Raw genomic sequence first — 12,724 nt, 5'->3', positions numbered from 1 at the left:
AACTGCCAACCTAAACAGGAAGGGTTCACAGGAAATGTTTTATCTCACTGATACTAGCCTCAGCCTTTACTATTAAGTTGCCTACATCACATCAGAGCTGTAATGCAAACTAATTCACTTTTTCTTACTGCTGCTGCACATTAAATTTATTCAACTGGCTAAATAAATGTTGGCTTTTACTGTGAAGCAGCCACAGGAAATGCAGTGTTTCTCACCTAGGGTAACACTGAGAGTGAACATTAATCAAAAATTCATCCACAAAACAAGACAACATTAACTAACGACTAACGTCAGATGGAGACTTGCAGGTGACAGGTTGTACAACTACAACAACTTAGCAACTACTGTTTGGAAAACGATTTGTTCTCTAGTTTGTTTAGCTGCACTGTGAACAGAAACAACAATTTCTGTTCTCTTCTGTTGTATTTCTGACAATGTAGCTGATCAGGAAGTGTTTGCTGACCCCAGATTTCAGAGACCTGTTGTATGAGACCACAGTTTCAGTTACCACTGGTAAACACACAGGTATTGCCAAATCCAGCAGGACAGATCTTTAGGATCATCACTTTAAATGTCGTAACTATAGTCTTTACTAAGATAAGCCAGTTGGTTGTAAACCAAGAAAAAGTTTAGTTGTAAGTTTTCAAAGTGAACCACATGAAAAAGACAAGTTCCCCACAGAGTTTACTGCCTTGAAGCCTACTGAGCCACTACAGTGATCAGTCCTGCTGTTTGTGAAGATGATCACTCACTCTTCCTCCTTCAAGACCCCCCCACTTCTCTTAAAATTGTCACAAAGAAACCCTGGTTGTTCCACATCGCCCTTTTTAAACATCTAGTTCAACACCACATTCTTCTCTGCTGGGCAGCTCCCAAGTTTGTGGATGGAGTGAGGAGGGAAAGAAAGGCAACGTGAAAATGGGCAAAGGATGCAACATCTAAAGCAACAGACAAACAAGGTCATTAAGGCTGAGAGGAAACAGTAAAGCAAAGAAGTCTGACGTTCAGAAGAACTTTGTAGAACATGTGTCACAAAGATATTTTTCTCAAAGACACCAGCTGATTTTTACCTTGAAGTGCTTCTGTTATTTTTCCCCTAAACTCTTTTTAAATACTCTCCTCATTTGACTAAAACCAGCCAAATTGAGTTTGGGATAAATGAGTGCAAAATCTCTTAATTAAAATGGACTTCTTTGGAGAAGGCCTTGAAATCCTAGTGATGAAACATTGCTGACCCTATTACATCAAGATCCCTCCCTCAAAGGCAAGAGATAACCCTCTTCATGCAGACAACAATGACACCAGAAACCCAGCTGGTGCTGAACTCCTGGTGACAGCCCTCAGGAGAGAACGACAAGAATAAAAAAAAAAAAAAAAAAAAGCAAAAGCACCAAGACGAGGAGAGGAGAGGAGAGGAGAAGAAGCAGAGACAGATTGAAAGCAAAGCCTTCTTAAGATGTCACTCAGAAGATTATGTGAATCCAGACTTCATACCCCTCTGTCTGGTAGCTGCCTAGTATGTGCTAATGCTATGCTAAACAGAGTTTAAAGGAAGTGCGGTACTAAACACATCTGATCCATGTTTGACTAAAAGACCAACATTTCAAAACACAAGGCTGACCAGTACTTTTTGGACAAGCACAAGAAATAGAATAACATAGAAAAGAAAGGCAGGAATGAAGGAAGGGAGGTCATTTTAATTAAAGAAAAGAAATGGAGAAATTAGATGGACTAAAATGGACTGTCATGGTGCTTCATCTTCTTGTTAGTATAATTACAAAGGCAGAGCTGCTACACGTCCACTGACTAAACCAGGCCTTTGATCAAAACAGGATCCCGCACTCACACACACACACACACACACGCACGCACACAAACTGTGCAAACTGTGCAAAACACGTGCACATGCACATACACATACACACATTTGACATGGTCAGATGCATTTCACATTGAGAATCATAAAAGAACCAATTATGACAGAAAATGAGCCACAGGTTCTACCGACTTTCATCTCTCTCTCTCTCTCTCTCTCTCTCTCTCTCTCTCTCTCTCTCTCTCTCTCTCTCTCTCTCTCTCTGTCTCTCTATGCCTCAAATTATTACTCTACCAATCTCACCAGTTTTCACTGGGTGTTTTCATCATGCTAGACTTAATATATTATATGGCAAAAAGGTAAAGTGGTTAAAAATGAGTAGAATGTAGAGGAGAGTATATAGGGGCATAAGATTTTTTCCTTGTTATCCAAAATACTACCACCAACTAATCAGGTGTATTTACAGTTGGCTGAACCCCTCCTCCACAAAGCAACTGTCAAATCCCATCTCAGCAACTCTAACTAAGCACGGCAAGTCTGTAAAGCTTTGGATTTTCTGAACATGTTTAAGTGATGTGAATGTTGCTGTAGATGTAGCAACACAAGAGTGAAAGTGTAAGGAATGGATTTATACAGTGAGCTTGTACATGCTCTGCTGTGTGCTGCAATTTATGGTGGAGGAAAGAAGAGAAGAGGGAGGAAGAGGATTTGGGATTACAGTGGAATCAGCAGCATGTACACTTAATGTACTCAAAAGTACAGTATCAATTATTCAACCAAATGTGGACAAACTGTCAAAACTCACTTAGAAAGCAAAGTTGCTTCAAATATAGATCCCCTGAGATATTTAATGCACCTGAGGCATGAGGGGTAAAGGTCAACTCACATGAGATCAAAAAGTCAGTCCGTCATTCATGATGATGGCAGAGAGCAAGTATGAGGAGAAGGAAGAGGAGGGAAAGGAGGAGAGGCAGGAGGAGTGTGAAGGACAGATAATGAGTGATGGAGAAGAAGAGACCATTTTATGGGCTGTTTGAGTGGATGCTGTAAGAGCCATTTAGCTTTCATTCTCCCCTGAGCATGCAAATGCTTTTAAAGGAGAGTGTGTGAGAGAGACAGAGGGGAAGAGAGAGAAAGACGGGGTGAAAGGAAAAGTCTGTCTTAACTTTTACATCTTTATTATTTCCTATGCTTATATGGTAAACACTGTATAAAGGAGTAATTGCTTTGCTGTGAGCTGCTTGGCTGGTACTGTTTGTTTTCCTTTTGTACCGGTAAAGCTCAGCTGAAACGAGCTGAATTCAACTGACAGAGATTAAACGGGAGAGGGAAAGTAAAGAGTGGGAGAGAGGCAGCAGAGAGGATGGAGATAAAACTGAGTAAGATGAAGCAGAAAGATGATGACAGCAACAGAACCTGAGAGATTTGTGAGTGAGAAAGTGTAGTGGAGACACAGGAAAGTGAGAGACAAGTGCAAAGAGCCTGTGTGTGTGTGTCTGTGTGTGTGTGTCCAGTAAATGGAATAGGAGGGGATGTGTTTGATGCTTGAGACAGCACAGTGCTCTTTCTCACCTACATTCTGTTAAAACCTGCAAATAACTTTTTCATTTGTTCTTTTCCGTCATTCTAGTCATTCTCATCTGTCTTTTTTCAGCAGATATACCTACTCACATGGGTCCAATATAGCTCTATTAAAAGCCATATGACATTCACACAAGACTGCACACGCATCAGTGCTCTCACACATTTTCATGCAGAATGAAAATGAACTTTTTTCACCTTCAGAATGAGCAGATCAAATAGAAATTGCACATCTTTCCCTCAAGGCACACTCTCTAAAAAGTGGGTTACATGAATCTGAATATGCTTCGTGTGAAAGAACCATTCAGCCTTTAATAGTCCAATGTCGCAACAATGGTTCTCTCATTCAAAAATGAACATTTTGTCCTGACTAGGTGTGAATGAGACCGTGAGGTGGACATATACTTTTCTCAAGGCTTTAAGAAAGGTCCCATTAGGAAAATGTGTCCACACTAATGTGAAATCTAGTGAACAGGTGGATAATTCCAGCATTGTGAAGCGAACACTACAGTATGAGGGGTTCTCAGCAAATGTATCTGTGAGTCAGTTCATGTTTATCCACGCCCCCTCTGCTCTGTGTTCTGCTCTATAAATGTTACTGTCATATAAGCCTTGTTACCACACAGCTACACACACACACACACACACACACACACACCTCATCACCACAGTTCACTGACCGGATCATCAGTCATGCATTCAGACATTAAGAGAGCAGCCTCTATTTGAACACAAGGGACAGCAGCGTGAATATACCTACAGGCTGAAATAACACATTAGTAGCAGCACATTTGAAACCACCAGGAGCAAAATGCATACTGTATAAATTTGTACATGCTGTTTGCTCTTTGTGTGTGTGGTCATGTATTTTCAGTGCATTTTCATGGTTTCCATTCGCTGGCCATGCACATCCACGTGGTCAAAGTTGAAAAAAAGTGAACTCTGAGCTGTGAGTTTGTTAGAGTTGGCTGGAGATCGCATCAGAAAGGGAAATGCACACTTGTATTTGTCCATTGTGAAAGTAAATGTTTTTTTAAAAAAATGACGTAATTCCTGCCCTGATCACGTCACTGAACGTTCAGTTCACACAGTGTAACATATTTGTACTGTACAGAGGTCATAGGAGGAGGACCAGCGTTTGACATCCTGACTCCCTTGACGATGACTTCTTTTTAAAGCTACATTATGCAACTACTTTACCTTAAAACAACAACTCCATTAGCACTTTGATGGTACACTGACTTATAATTGGGAGAATGGCACCTCTTTCATTCCCACTCCACACCAACACCTGATCTTGCACTATGTCATTTGAGTTGCGTGGGTACAATCTCCAGCGAGAAGCGTGTAACACTTTATGGCACACACATCGCCAAATATGGGTCTTCAGCTAAATATAAGAAGAAGTTTTCTTGGCATTCTCAGTACAGACATCATGGCAGAGATGAAGAGGCAGCCTCCTAGTATTTACATTTTAGCACACAACTGCTGTGGGTTTAGATGTTTTCAGTCAGTCAGATTAGACAAATGCTGACTTGACATGAATGGACAGTGCGATTGCTGGTTTGTACTGAGATGATGATTTTATGTTTGTTGCCTGAGGAATTGATAGGGTTTGTTAGAATCAGTGCTGCTTCCAGTACCCCTAACCGCTCAAACCTGGAGCCCATCAGAATTTAATGCAAACTGAATCCTGTAAACAACCACTTGTGGTTGCAGAAGTCGCTGTTGTTACATAGTGTTGCTTTAACTTTAACTGAGTGCTCAGAAAAGTGTTAGTGATGTTTTAGAGATCACCACCAGTGATCTCTAAAACATTTCACACACTGGTTCAGGATGAACAGTAGAATCACTATAAATGTCTTTTTGTTGTTATGATGAAAAATGTAATCTGACAAGCATCACATGTCTTACAAAATGTATTTATTCATGTAAATTTGTTTGTTGTTTGTGTGAGGGGATTTTTTTGGAGACTGGGATGTTATTTTGGGACTGTGTAAAAGACTCTGTAGATGTGTACTCAGATTTTTAAGTACACTTAGATTTGCGATTACGTATTATTTGTATATTCTGACATTTGTATGTGCACGTAAATTTGTAGATGCTCTCAGAATTGTGAATGTGTAAAATGAATGTAGTGCGTACTCAGGTTTGTAAGTGTACTTGGATGTGCGATTATGTGAAAGAATGTGTATCTGTTTACAGAGAATTGTAAGCGTGCTCAAATTTCTCACATTTCTAAAATTTGTAATCATGTAATCAGGTTTGAAAATGTAAATTAAATATATCAGTCCAAACTTCATCACACATAAAGTCCTCAGCACCCCAGAATACTTCAGGAGTCCTAGAAATCCCTTTCGCTTTAGTGATGTATACTAAATATCTGGGTCCTGGTTTGACATGTACAGACTCAGAGATTCAGATTCACAACTTTCCACGAACATTTAAGAAAAAAAAAAGTTTAGGCACAAACTCAGCTCCATATGTGTCTCTGACTATGGAGACAGACAGAGAGAGAGAGAGAGAGAGAGAGAGAGAGAGAGAGAGAGAGAGAGAGAGAGAGAGAGAGAGAGAGAGAGAGAGAGAAAACACAAACATACACATAAACACCTTCCAGCCAAGAGGGTCATGCATGGAACAAGAATGTGTGTAGAGGCTGATAAACCATAAGAGAGCCTATCTGCCACCTTGCATAAATCAGATAGCTGCTGTTTGTGCCCTTGGAGCAAATGTTTACGTTAATGCTTTGAAATGCCACAGCATAATTACCGTCTCTGCATCTACTCCACAGAGAGGCTCCAGGTCAGATCCAGGCTCTCTGCTTCAGCTACGGTCAGTGATTAAGTCTCTGGGTGCATTCCAGTAATAACAAATCCTTCCTTCCTCTCTCCATCCCTCCTTCTCCTCCTTCCTAGCTGCCTTCCTCCCTTCTTCCGTGCACCCCTCCCTCTCTCCTTCTCTTCCTCCCTTCCCTTTTTCTTCCCTCCATCTCCTCCTTCCTCATCCAATCAATATCAACTAATTGTGAAAGTCTACAAACAAGGTTGCTCTGTCTTTAAAAAATCCCTAACCTTCTTTTCGTCCATCAGTACATCAGTAATGATCAGATGCCCGGATGTAATTAATCCTAAACATAACTTGTAACTATAAAATATCCTATTAACAAGGTGAGGATCCATCAAAACAACCGTAAAATGAGCCCACGTCACAAAATACCCTGACTCTAAAGCTCCACTTCTATCTTACACTTATACACTTCTATTCACAAAGAAATGCGAGAACAAACACACAACTTGATTCAACTTTTTATTCATGCCGTAATTGGGATAAAACGAAATAAGGTATCAGGCTTATCCACAGACGCACATTGCTGGAGAATTTATCAGTTGCCTGCAGATGGCCAATCCCCCCCTGACTAAACACCTCCTATCTGCCCTGTGTCTGAATAAAACAATGCTGGCCCTGTATAACCTACAAACCCCGTCACCAGCCGTAAACAGGGAAACATATCCCGTAAACAAATTCTAATCTGTTCTGCTTTCCTGAAATCACGACTCACGCCTCAAAACAAAATTTGCATTCATCAGAATTCATTTGCCTTTTTTCCCCGGATCGTTCTGCATTTCATTTTATTGGCCTAGTTAACGCGAAACCAAGTCATGAATGAGGTTTATCTCGCGTTTACATCGAGGGAGAGAAGGTTTTAAATAACTCTGAATTCATAGGGCTGAGATAGAGAGTTTGGGATTAAATCCTTTGGATGTTTAAAAGGTTTCGTCTTTTCCAAAACAACAAAACTGAAAGAAAAAGTTATGAGACTGACTAACGACGACCTTTCTACGATGAAGCACTTCTTTGGCTAAAACACACAACACAGAAGCTCCGCTACCTTGTTGCTGACTTCTCACAGCTGAAACAATAAAACAAACTTAGTGAAAAGCGTTAAATAGAACCATCACAAACTCTCCGTCACCTGTGCGGACACTGACCCGCAAATCTCAACCCGTATCGTCGCCTTCTCTGTGAAACCAAAGGATCTAAAATTCCCCCATATGCCTCTAAAAGCATCAAATCCACAAGATATATAAACCTGATATATACCTGAGATAAATCATACTTACCTTGCGTTATCAAAACCACGAGCAGAAGCAGCAAAGTCCGTCTCGTCGCCGGCTGCATGTTTCCCCCGTGTCGTTTGGGAATCCTCTTCACTTTTTTTTTCTTCTTTCCTGGAGGAACTCTGTCTGTTTAATCGATGAGAGGAATAATGCGTCTCTCCCCTGGTGCCGCCTGTCTCACTCTGCCGGTGCTCTCCTTCCTGATCTGATCCAAACTTGACTTCGCTCGTCCCTCCCCTATGAGCGCAGAGCTCCCCTCTGGCGCATCCACACGGACTTCACACACGGGGAGGGAAAGCCGCCCTGACACTTGCTCTGAAGGATAATCATACATGAATACATGAATTTATTAAAAAGAAAAAAAAACGTCTTAAAATCAGGAGGAATGTTTGAAACTGGTAACTACAGGAAAGTGTTGCACTCACTGTGGTGGAGTTTTTTTTTAAAGATTTGTAGAAGCGAAAGATCGTGTAAAATATCTTAAATGTACATAATTCTAATAATTTCTGATTATATCACATCAGTAGTCGGATTCGTTCGTGCTATAGTGACGGTAAACACCGGACTGAATGATCTGTTTTCCCAGGTGTTTGTTGAGACAGCGACGCGGCTGCTTTCAGAACCACGGACAGCGACAGAGTTTCGGTGAGCGCTGTCCGTGGTGCTGAAGTGGTCTGCTGTTTCTCACATTATCTGCATTTCACACCACAAGTTTTGTCGCATGAGATACTTAAGAGTTGAAATATGTCTTTCTGAGACACGTTGTGGTATCTCAGTGAATGAAAGTACATGATCTTGCATCATGTTAGAGTGTTTACGGTGCTAAATCCAAAATTGGACTATAGATAGACAGTGTAGCGTGTTGTGTCTTTTCCCAGCCACTAAACTGCAGCACTGCGCTGCGCTGGGGAGGAAAGTTTGCCACAAACATCGTTTCTACCTCACTGAACCGCGCTGCTCGTGTTATAAGCTCCCCGGGTGCCTGCTTACCAGCCTCCGGATCGCGATGATCAAGTTTAATTTTAGCCCCGTGATTTTCCACGCTTGGCTTGACGTCATCAAACAAAGTAATTAAGGAGGCAATGCTCAGCCGAGCCGAGCTGAGCTGAACCGAGTCGATCCGACACGAAACGTTTCAGTGAGTGCTGAGAGAGACAAAACTAGGGGGGGACGTATCGTGGAGAGGGAGAGAGAGAGAGAGAGAGAGAGAGAGAGAGAGAGAGAGACAGAGAGAGTGAGACTGAATTTGTCTATTTTTTGCATATCTACCACAATGATAATAGAAATTATTATTAGAAATAGTAGAAATTAGAAATAATGGTTTGGTTTCATGAGGCAGATTTGGAACTTTTGGCATCATAACTCCATGTATAACAAGTTCTGTTTAAGTTAATGAATTACTTCATTATTTAATGCTCATTTAATTATTTCTACCAACAACTTTGCCATTGTTTATTAAAGGATCAAGAGAGATCTGTTAGATCTTGTAAACACACTGTAGTTCAGTTCTGTTCAAATAATACAATAACATTTGTCAAATAATTTATGAAGTATCATAATTTGTTCTGATTTTGTTGCACTGATGGGAGGTCAGACGGTGTAGTATACTGAAAGCCTACTAACAGCAACTAACCACTGAGCCACGCTGCCACCCATCCCAGAGATCCAAAACAACCATATTTCATTCAGTTTAATTTAACATTATCTTCTAAATGAATCACAAAGATAATGAAAACACTGCGAGATGAGACTGGAGGAAACAATTACCAACGGTGATGACCTGTGTGTGAAATGTTGCAATATCTACCAGATGTGGCATATGTTATATAAATACTCTAAACATAGGCATAGCTGTGTGTGTGTGTGTGTGTGTGTGTGTGTGTGTGTGTGTGTGTGTGTGTACAGTCTTTACATCAGAACCTCCCCTTCATCCGCAAGCCATCTCACCCAGGATAAACACAATCAACCTTCACAACACTGCCTGAGAGTTGTCACAACAAACAGTATCCCTTCATTTCAACACAAGTAAAACCATCAAAACATTGTGCATTTCTTCTTCTCTTCCATTTTTTGGCTGTTGGAAGGGGGTTTATCGAGTCTAATCCCTGCAGACAAGCACTGCACAAAAATGACAGATGAAGAAAAACAGAATAAGCACAACGGGGATAATGTGTTTTTGCTGTTGCTGATGTCGTCATCTGACAAGGGCTGAGCTCACAGTGTGGCGTCATGACACGCTTGTCTTCGCCAGCCTGATTAGTGAAGCAGTTTAGAGGAGGAACTAGGTGAGAATCAATGTTTCTGCCAGGATTGTTTAGCGTGATGCACCATGGTCTGTCCCACTGCTCTGCCCTGGGCAATGTTTAATTCATGTTTTTTGTAAAAGCTGGATGCACCGAGCCCGTAAGCCATTAGTGTCATCTTCTTTTCTCTCCACAGCGTCATCTCTCCATTTTCACTTGGTCTCCTTTCAGTCATCATCACAGCACCAACTTCCCTTATCAATCACTTTCTGTCCTCCTTGTCTTTTCCTTCTATTCCTTCAGTTTCTCTTCCTGTGCTTCCATCTTGAGCATGATTCCCCCCCTGCACCTGCTCTCATTCATACAACGTACACTGGTGCCATCTTTCTGCCTTAAGTGAAACACAACACATAAAAATATCTATCTCCCTCGCTAGGACTTTTAGACCATCCTGAATTATTCACATCCACATATCTGCACCACATCCCCTGACCCCGAGAGAAGTGCTTTTATTTTCAACCCCCAGTAATGAAATCTGGATGGCCCTTTTTATTCTCCCTGGCATGATTGTCTCACTGAGGTGGATTTAATGGAGTGGAGGTGATCACAGGCTCCTGGAAGCTTCCAGAAGGCAGGGCGGAGGATATCATGTCTTCCACATATGGTGAGAAAAGAAATAGCAGTATAGTCTGGTAGGGTAAAGAGGTCAGAGTAGCACTATGGACAGAGAAGAATGCATGATTTTTAGAGGTTCATTGGTGCTGCATCCAGGAAATCACATCAGTCAGACTCACCAAACAACAGTCTATTCTTAAAATGGCTGCACCCTGATGTTTTGCATAACACAGGTGAAATATTTCACAGGTGTTTGACCAGTTTTGACTGTTCAAATCCTCTTTTTACTTTTAGTGAAAAGAGCTACATGAGCTAAAAGCTGTGTCCCCCAAAAGACAAAAAGTAGGTCAGGATTTGTGATGCTTACAAAAACTTTTTTTTTAAAATCATCATATCCTTTTGTGTTATGTTCCTATCAACAGAAACCCGATCCTATGGTTTCCAGGCACAAGTCTGCCAGTTTATTAGGTACACCTTGCTTTGTATTGCTTCAGTTCAGGCTAATACAAAAGACGTGGTTCAGAAACCTTTGTACTCAACTGTATTGCAAAGTACAACCTCCAAAAAGCTGACAGAGTTTAATCAAGGCTGTTCTGATAACTCACAAAGAAGTGGGAGTTATTTCAAGGCTTAACGCTATAATCAATATATATAAACAATTTTCATGAAATCAAACCCCACTTTTTATACTGTTTATGGTCAGCATCTTCACAGAAAGCGATGCACACTTTTAACCTGGTGCAATTTAATCTCATTGATATCAGCGTCACTGTTCACGGTTCGCTCTCTACACTGTGTCAGAGCTGTATTAAGTCACTGTTAATGCAAACAGTGCATCCTACGACTGCTACATTATGGCATCACCATAAAGTAGGAAATAATATTAGAAACAATAAACAATGGTTTGATCATTTAGATTATTGTGAGGCAAACTGCTAAAATAGCAATAATAATAGTAAACAAATGACAAATATACTTACAACAAGAAATTTTTCTTAATACAAGAACAATTTTAGACCAGTCACTTTTAAAAATAGGATGCCTAAATTAACTTTTCAATTATCTGCAATGGAGCTGGGTGCCTGTAATTCACTCATTAATTGTCGAGGCAGTGGGTAAATTACTGGCTCCTCCATTTTGAAATGCAATCAAGTGTTATTTATTTATTGTTGTTTATCAACATACATGGTTGTTTCTTTATGTGCCAGCAGAAGCAGTCTTGTTCTTGAACGAAGGATTATCAGCTTAATGCACACACATACAGATAAATACAGGTGGAGGCACATACACACACCTACACAAGCACATCTGTTCATTTGTCTGATTAAGGAAAGCAATAATTTGATTGACTCTGCTCACACAGACCTTCAGCTCTGTAGCTCTATAATGTGAGTGGTACTGTTCTGTAGATTTACACACAACTAAGTGGGCAGCAGACCTATATAAGGATGATTTATCAGCGGCAGGTACCATATTTTACACTGGAGCCAAAAGTGAACACACACGCAAAAAAAAAAAAAAACACACACACACACGTTCATGCTTACATGGTTTTGTGCTGGTTTTGCAAAACTAATTTCCCCTGGGGCAGTAAAATGTCAAATGGTCTGGTACATATAGCCCCAAAAAATGGGTTAGCTCATGCTGACTGTAATTGCAATGAATTGAATTAGGGACACCCATTTTTTCCCCAAATTATATATAAACCCATAAGCTCACTAGTTTAAAGTCCCAGGACTGTCCCCGTATGTGGCTTATGACAGTCTTCACATGCACAAACACACACACACACACTCGGGAAAATCACTGAGTTCCTACAGGTCTCTGTGTGAGGGGATTGTAAGTCAGGCATTGTAAACTGATGGGTATAAATGTGAAATAAATGTGGCAGCTCACCAGGCAACACTTTGACTGTTACAGCTTGTGATAGCAGGAGAAGCAGTATCTGACACTGGTACGTACTCAAGCCACAGGCAAGAGGAATACTTAAGCATGCTCAAAACCTCTGTTAGTACATCATAAGTGCTGTCTAAGAGCATCGTACTCATTACTGGCGGCAGAGCTGGATATCTTTTATTCATTGCTGCGGCGGCGGAAGGGAAAGGGGAGTATAATTAGAGCCCAAATGTACTGTCAACACTGGGGATGTTTTTACATGGGGTGGGTCTCCAAAATGAACTCAAAAGCCAAAATTAAAACTTAGCTGCCAAGAGCAGTGTATCAGTGCTGTGCAGACTGTGAGATATATACGAACGGATGCGTCTATTAAACAATCAGAGTTTGCTCTGACATTTATTCATTTGACAGAAAAGTTTGTTTTTCATCTTGAATGTGTTTCTCTGTGCTGGTGT

General features: G+C 40.8%; 1 protein-coding gene across 1 annotated transcript in view; it reads right to left on the bottom strand.

Moving 5' to 3' along the window:
- Positions 1-7,631, bottom strand: part of chrna6 (cholinergic receptor, nicotinic, alpha 6) — a 62,362-nt gene extending 54,731 nt beyond the window's left edge. Inside the window, exon 1 of the mRNA XM_041035811.1 lies at positions 7,519-7,631. Within this exon, the coding sequence (XP_040891745.1) occupies positions 7,519-7,576 (58 nt within the window). The 5' untranslated portion in view covers positions 7,577-7,631. The remainder of the gene's footprint in view (positions 1-7,518) is intronic.
- Between the last annotated feature and the right edge of the window lie 5,093 nt (positions 7,632-12,724).

Source organism: Toxotes jaculatrix, chromosome 4 (genome assembly GCF_017976425.1).
Source record: "Toxotes jaculatrix isolate fToxJac2 chromosome 4, fToxJac2.pri, whole genome shotgun sequence".
NCBI classification, from domain to species: domain Eukaryota; kingdom Metazoa; phylum Chordata; class Actinopteri; family Toxotidae; genus Toxotes; species Toxotes jaculatrix.
This window is presented reverse-complemented; position numbering and strand designations above follow the sequence as displayed.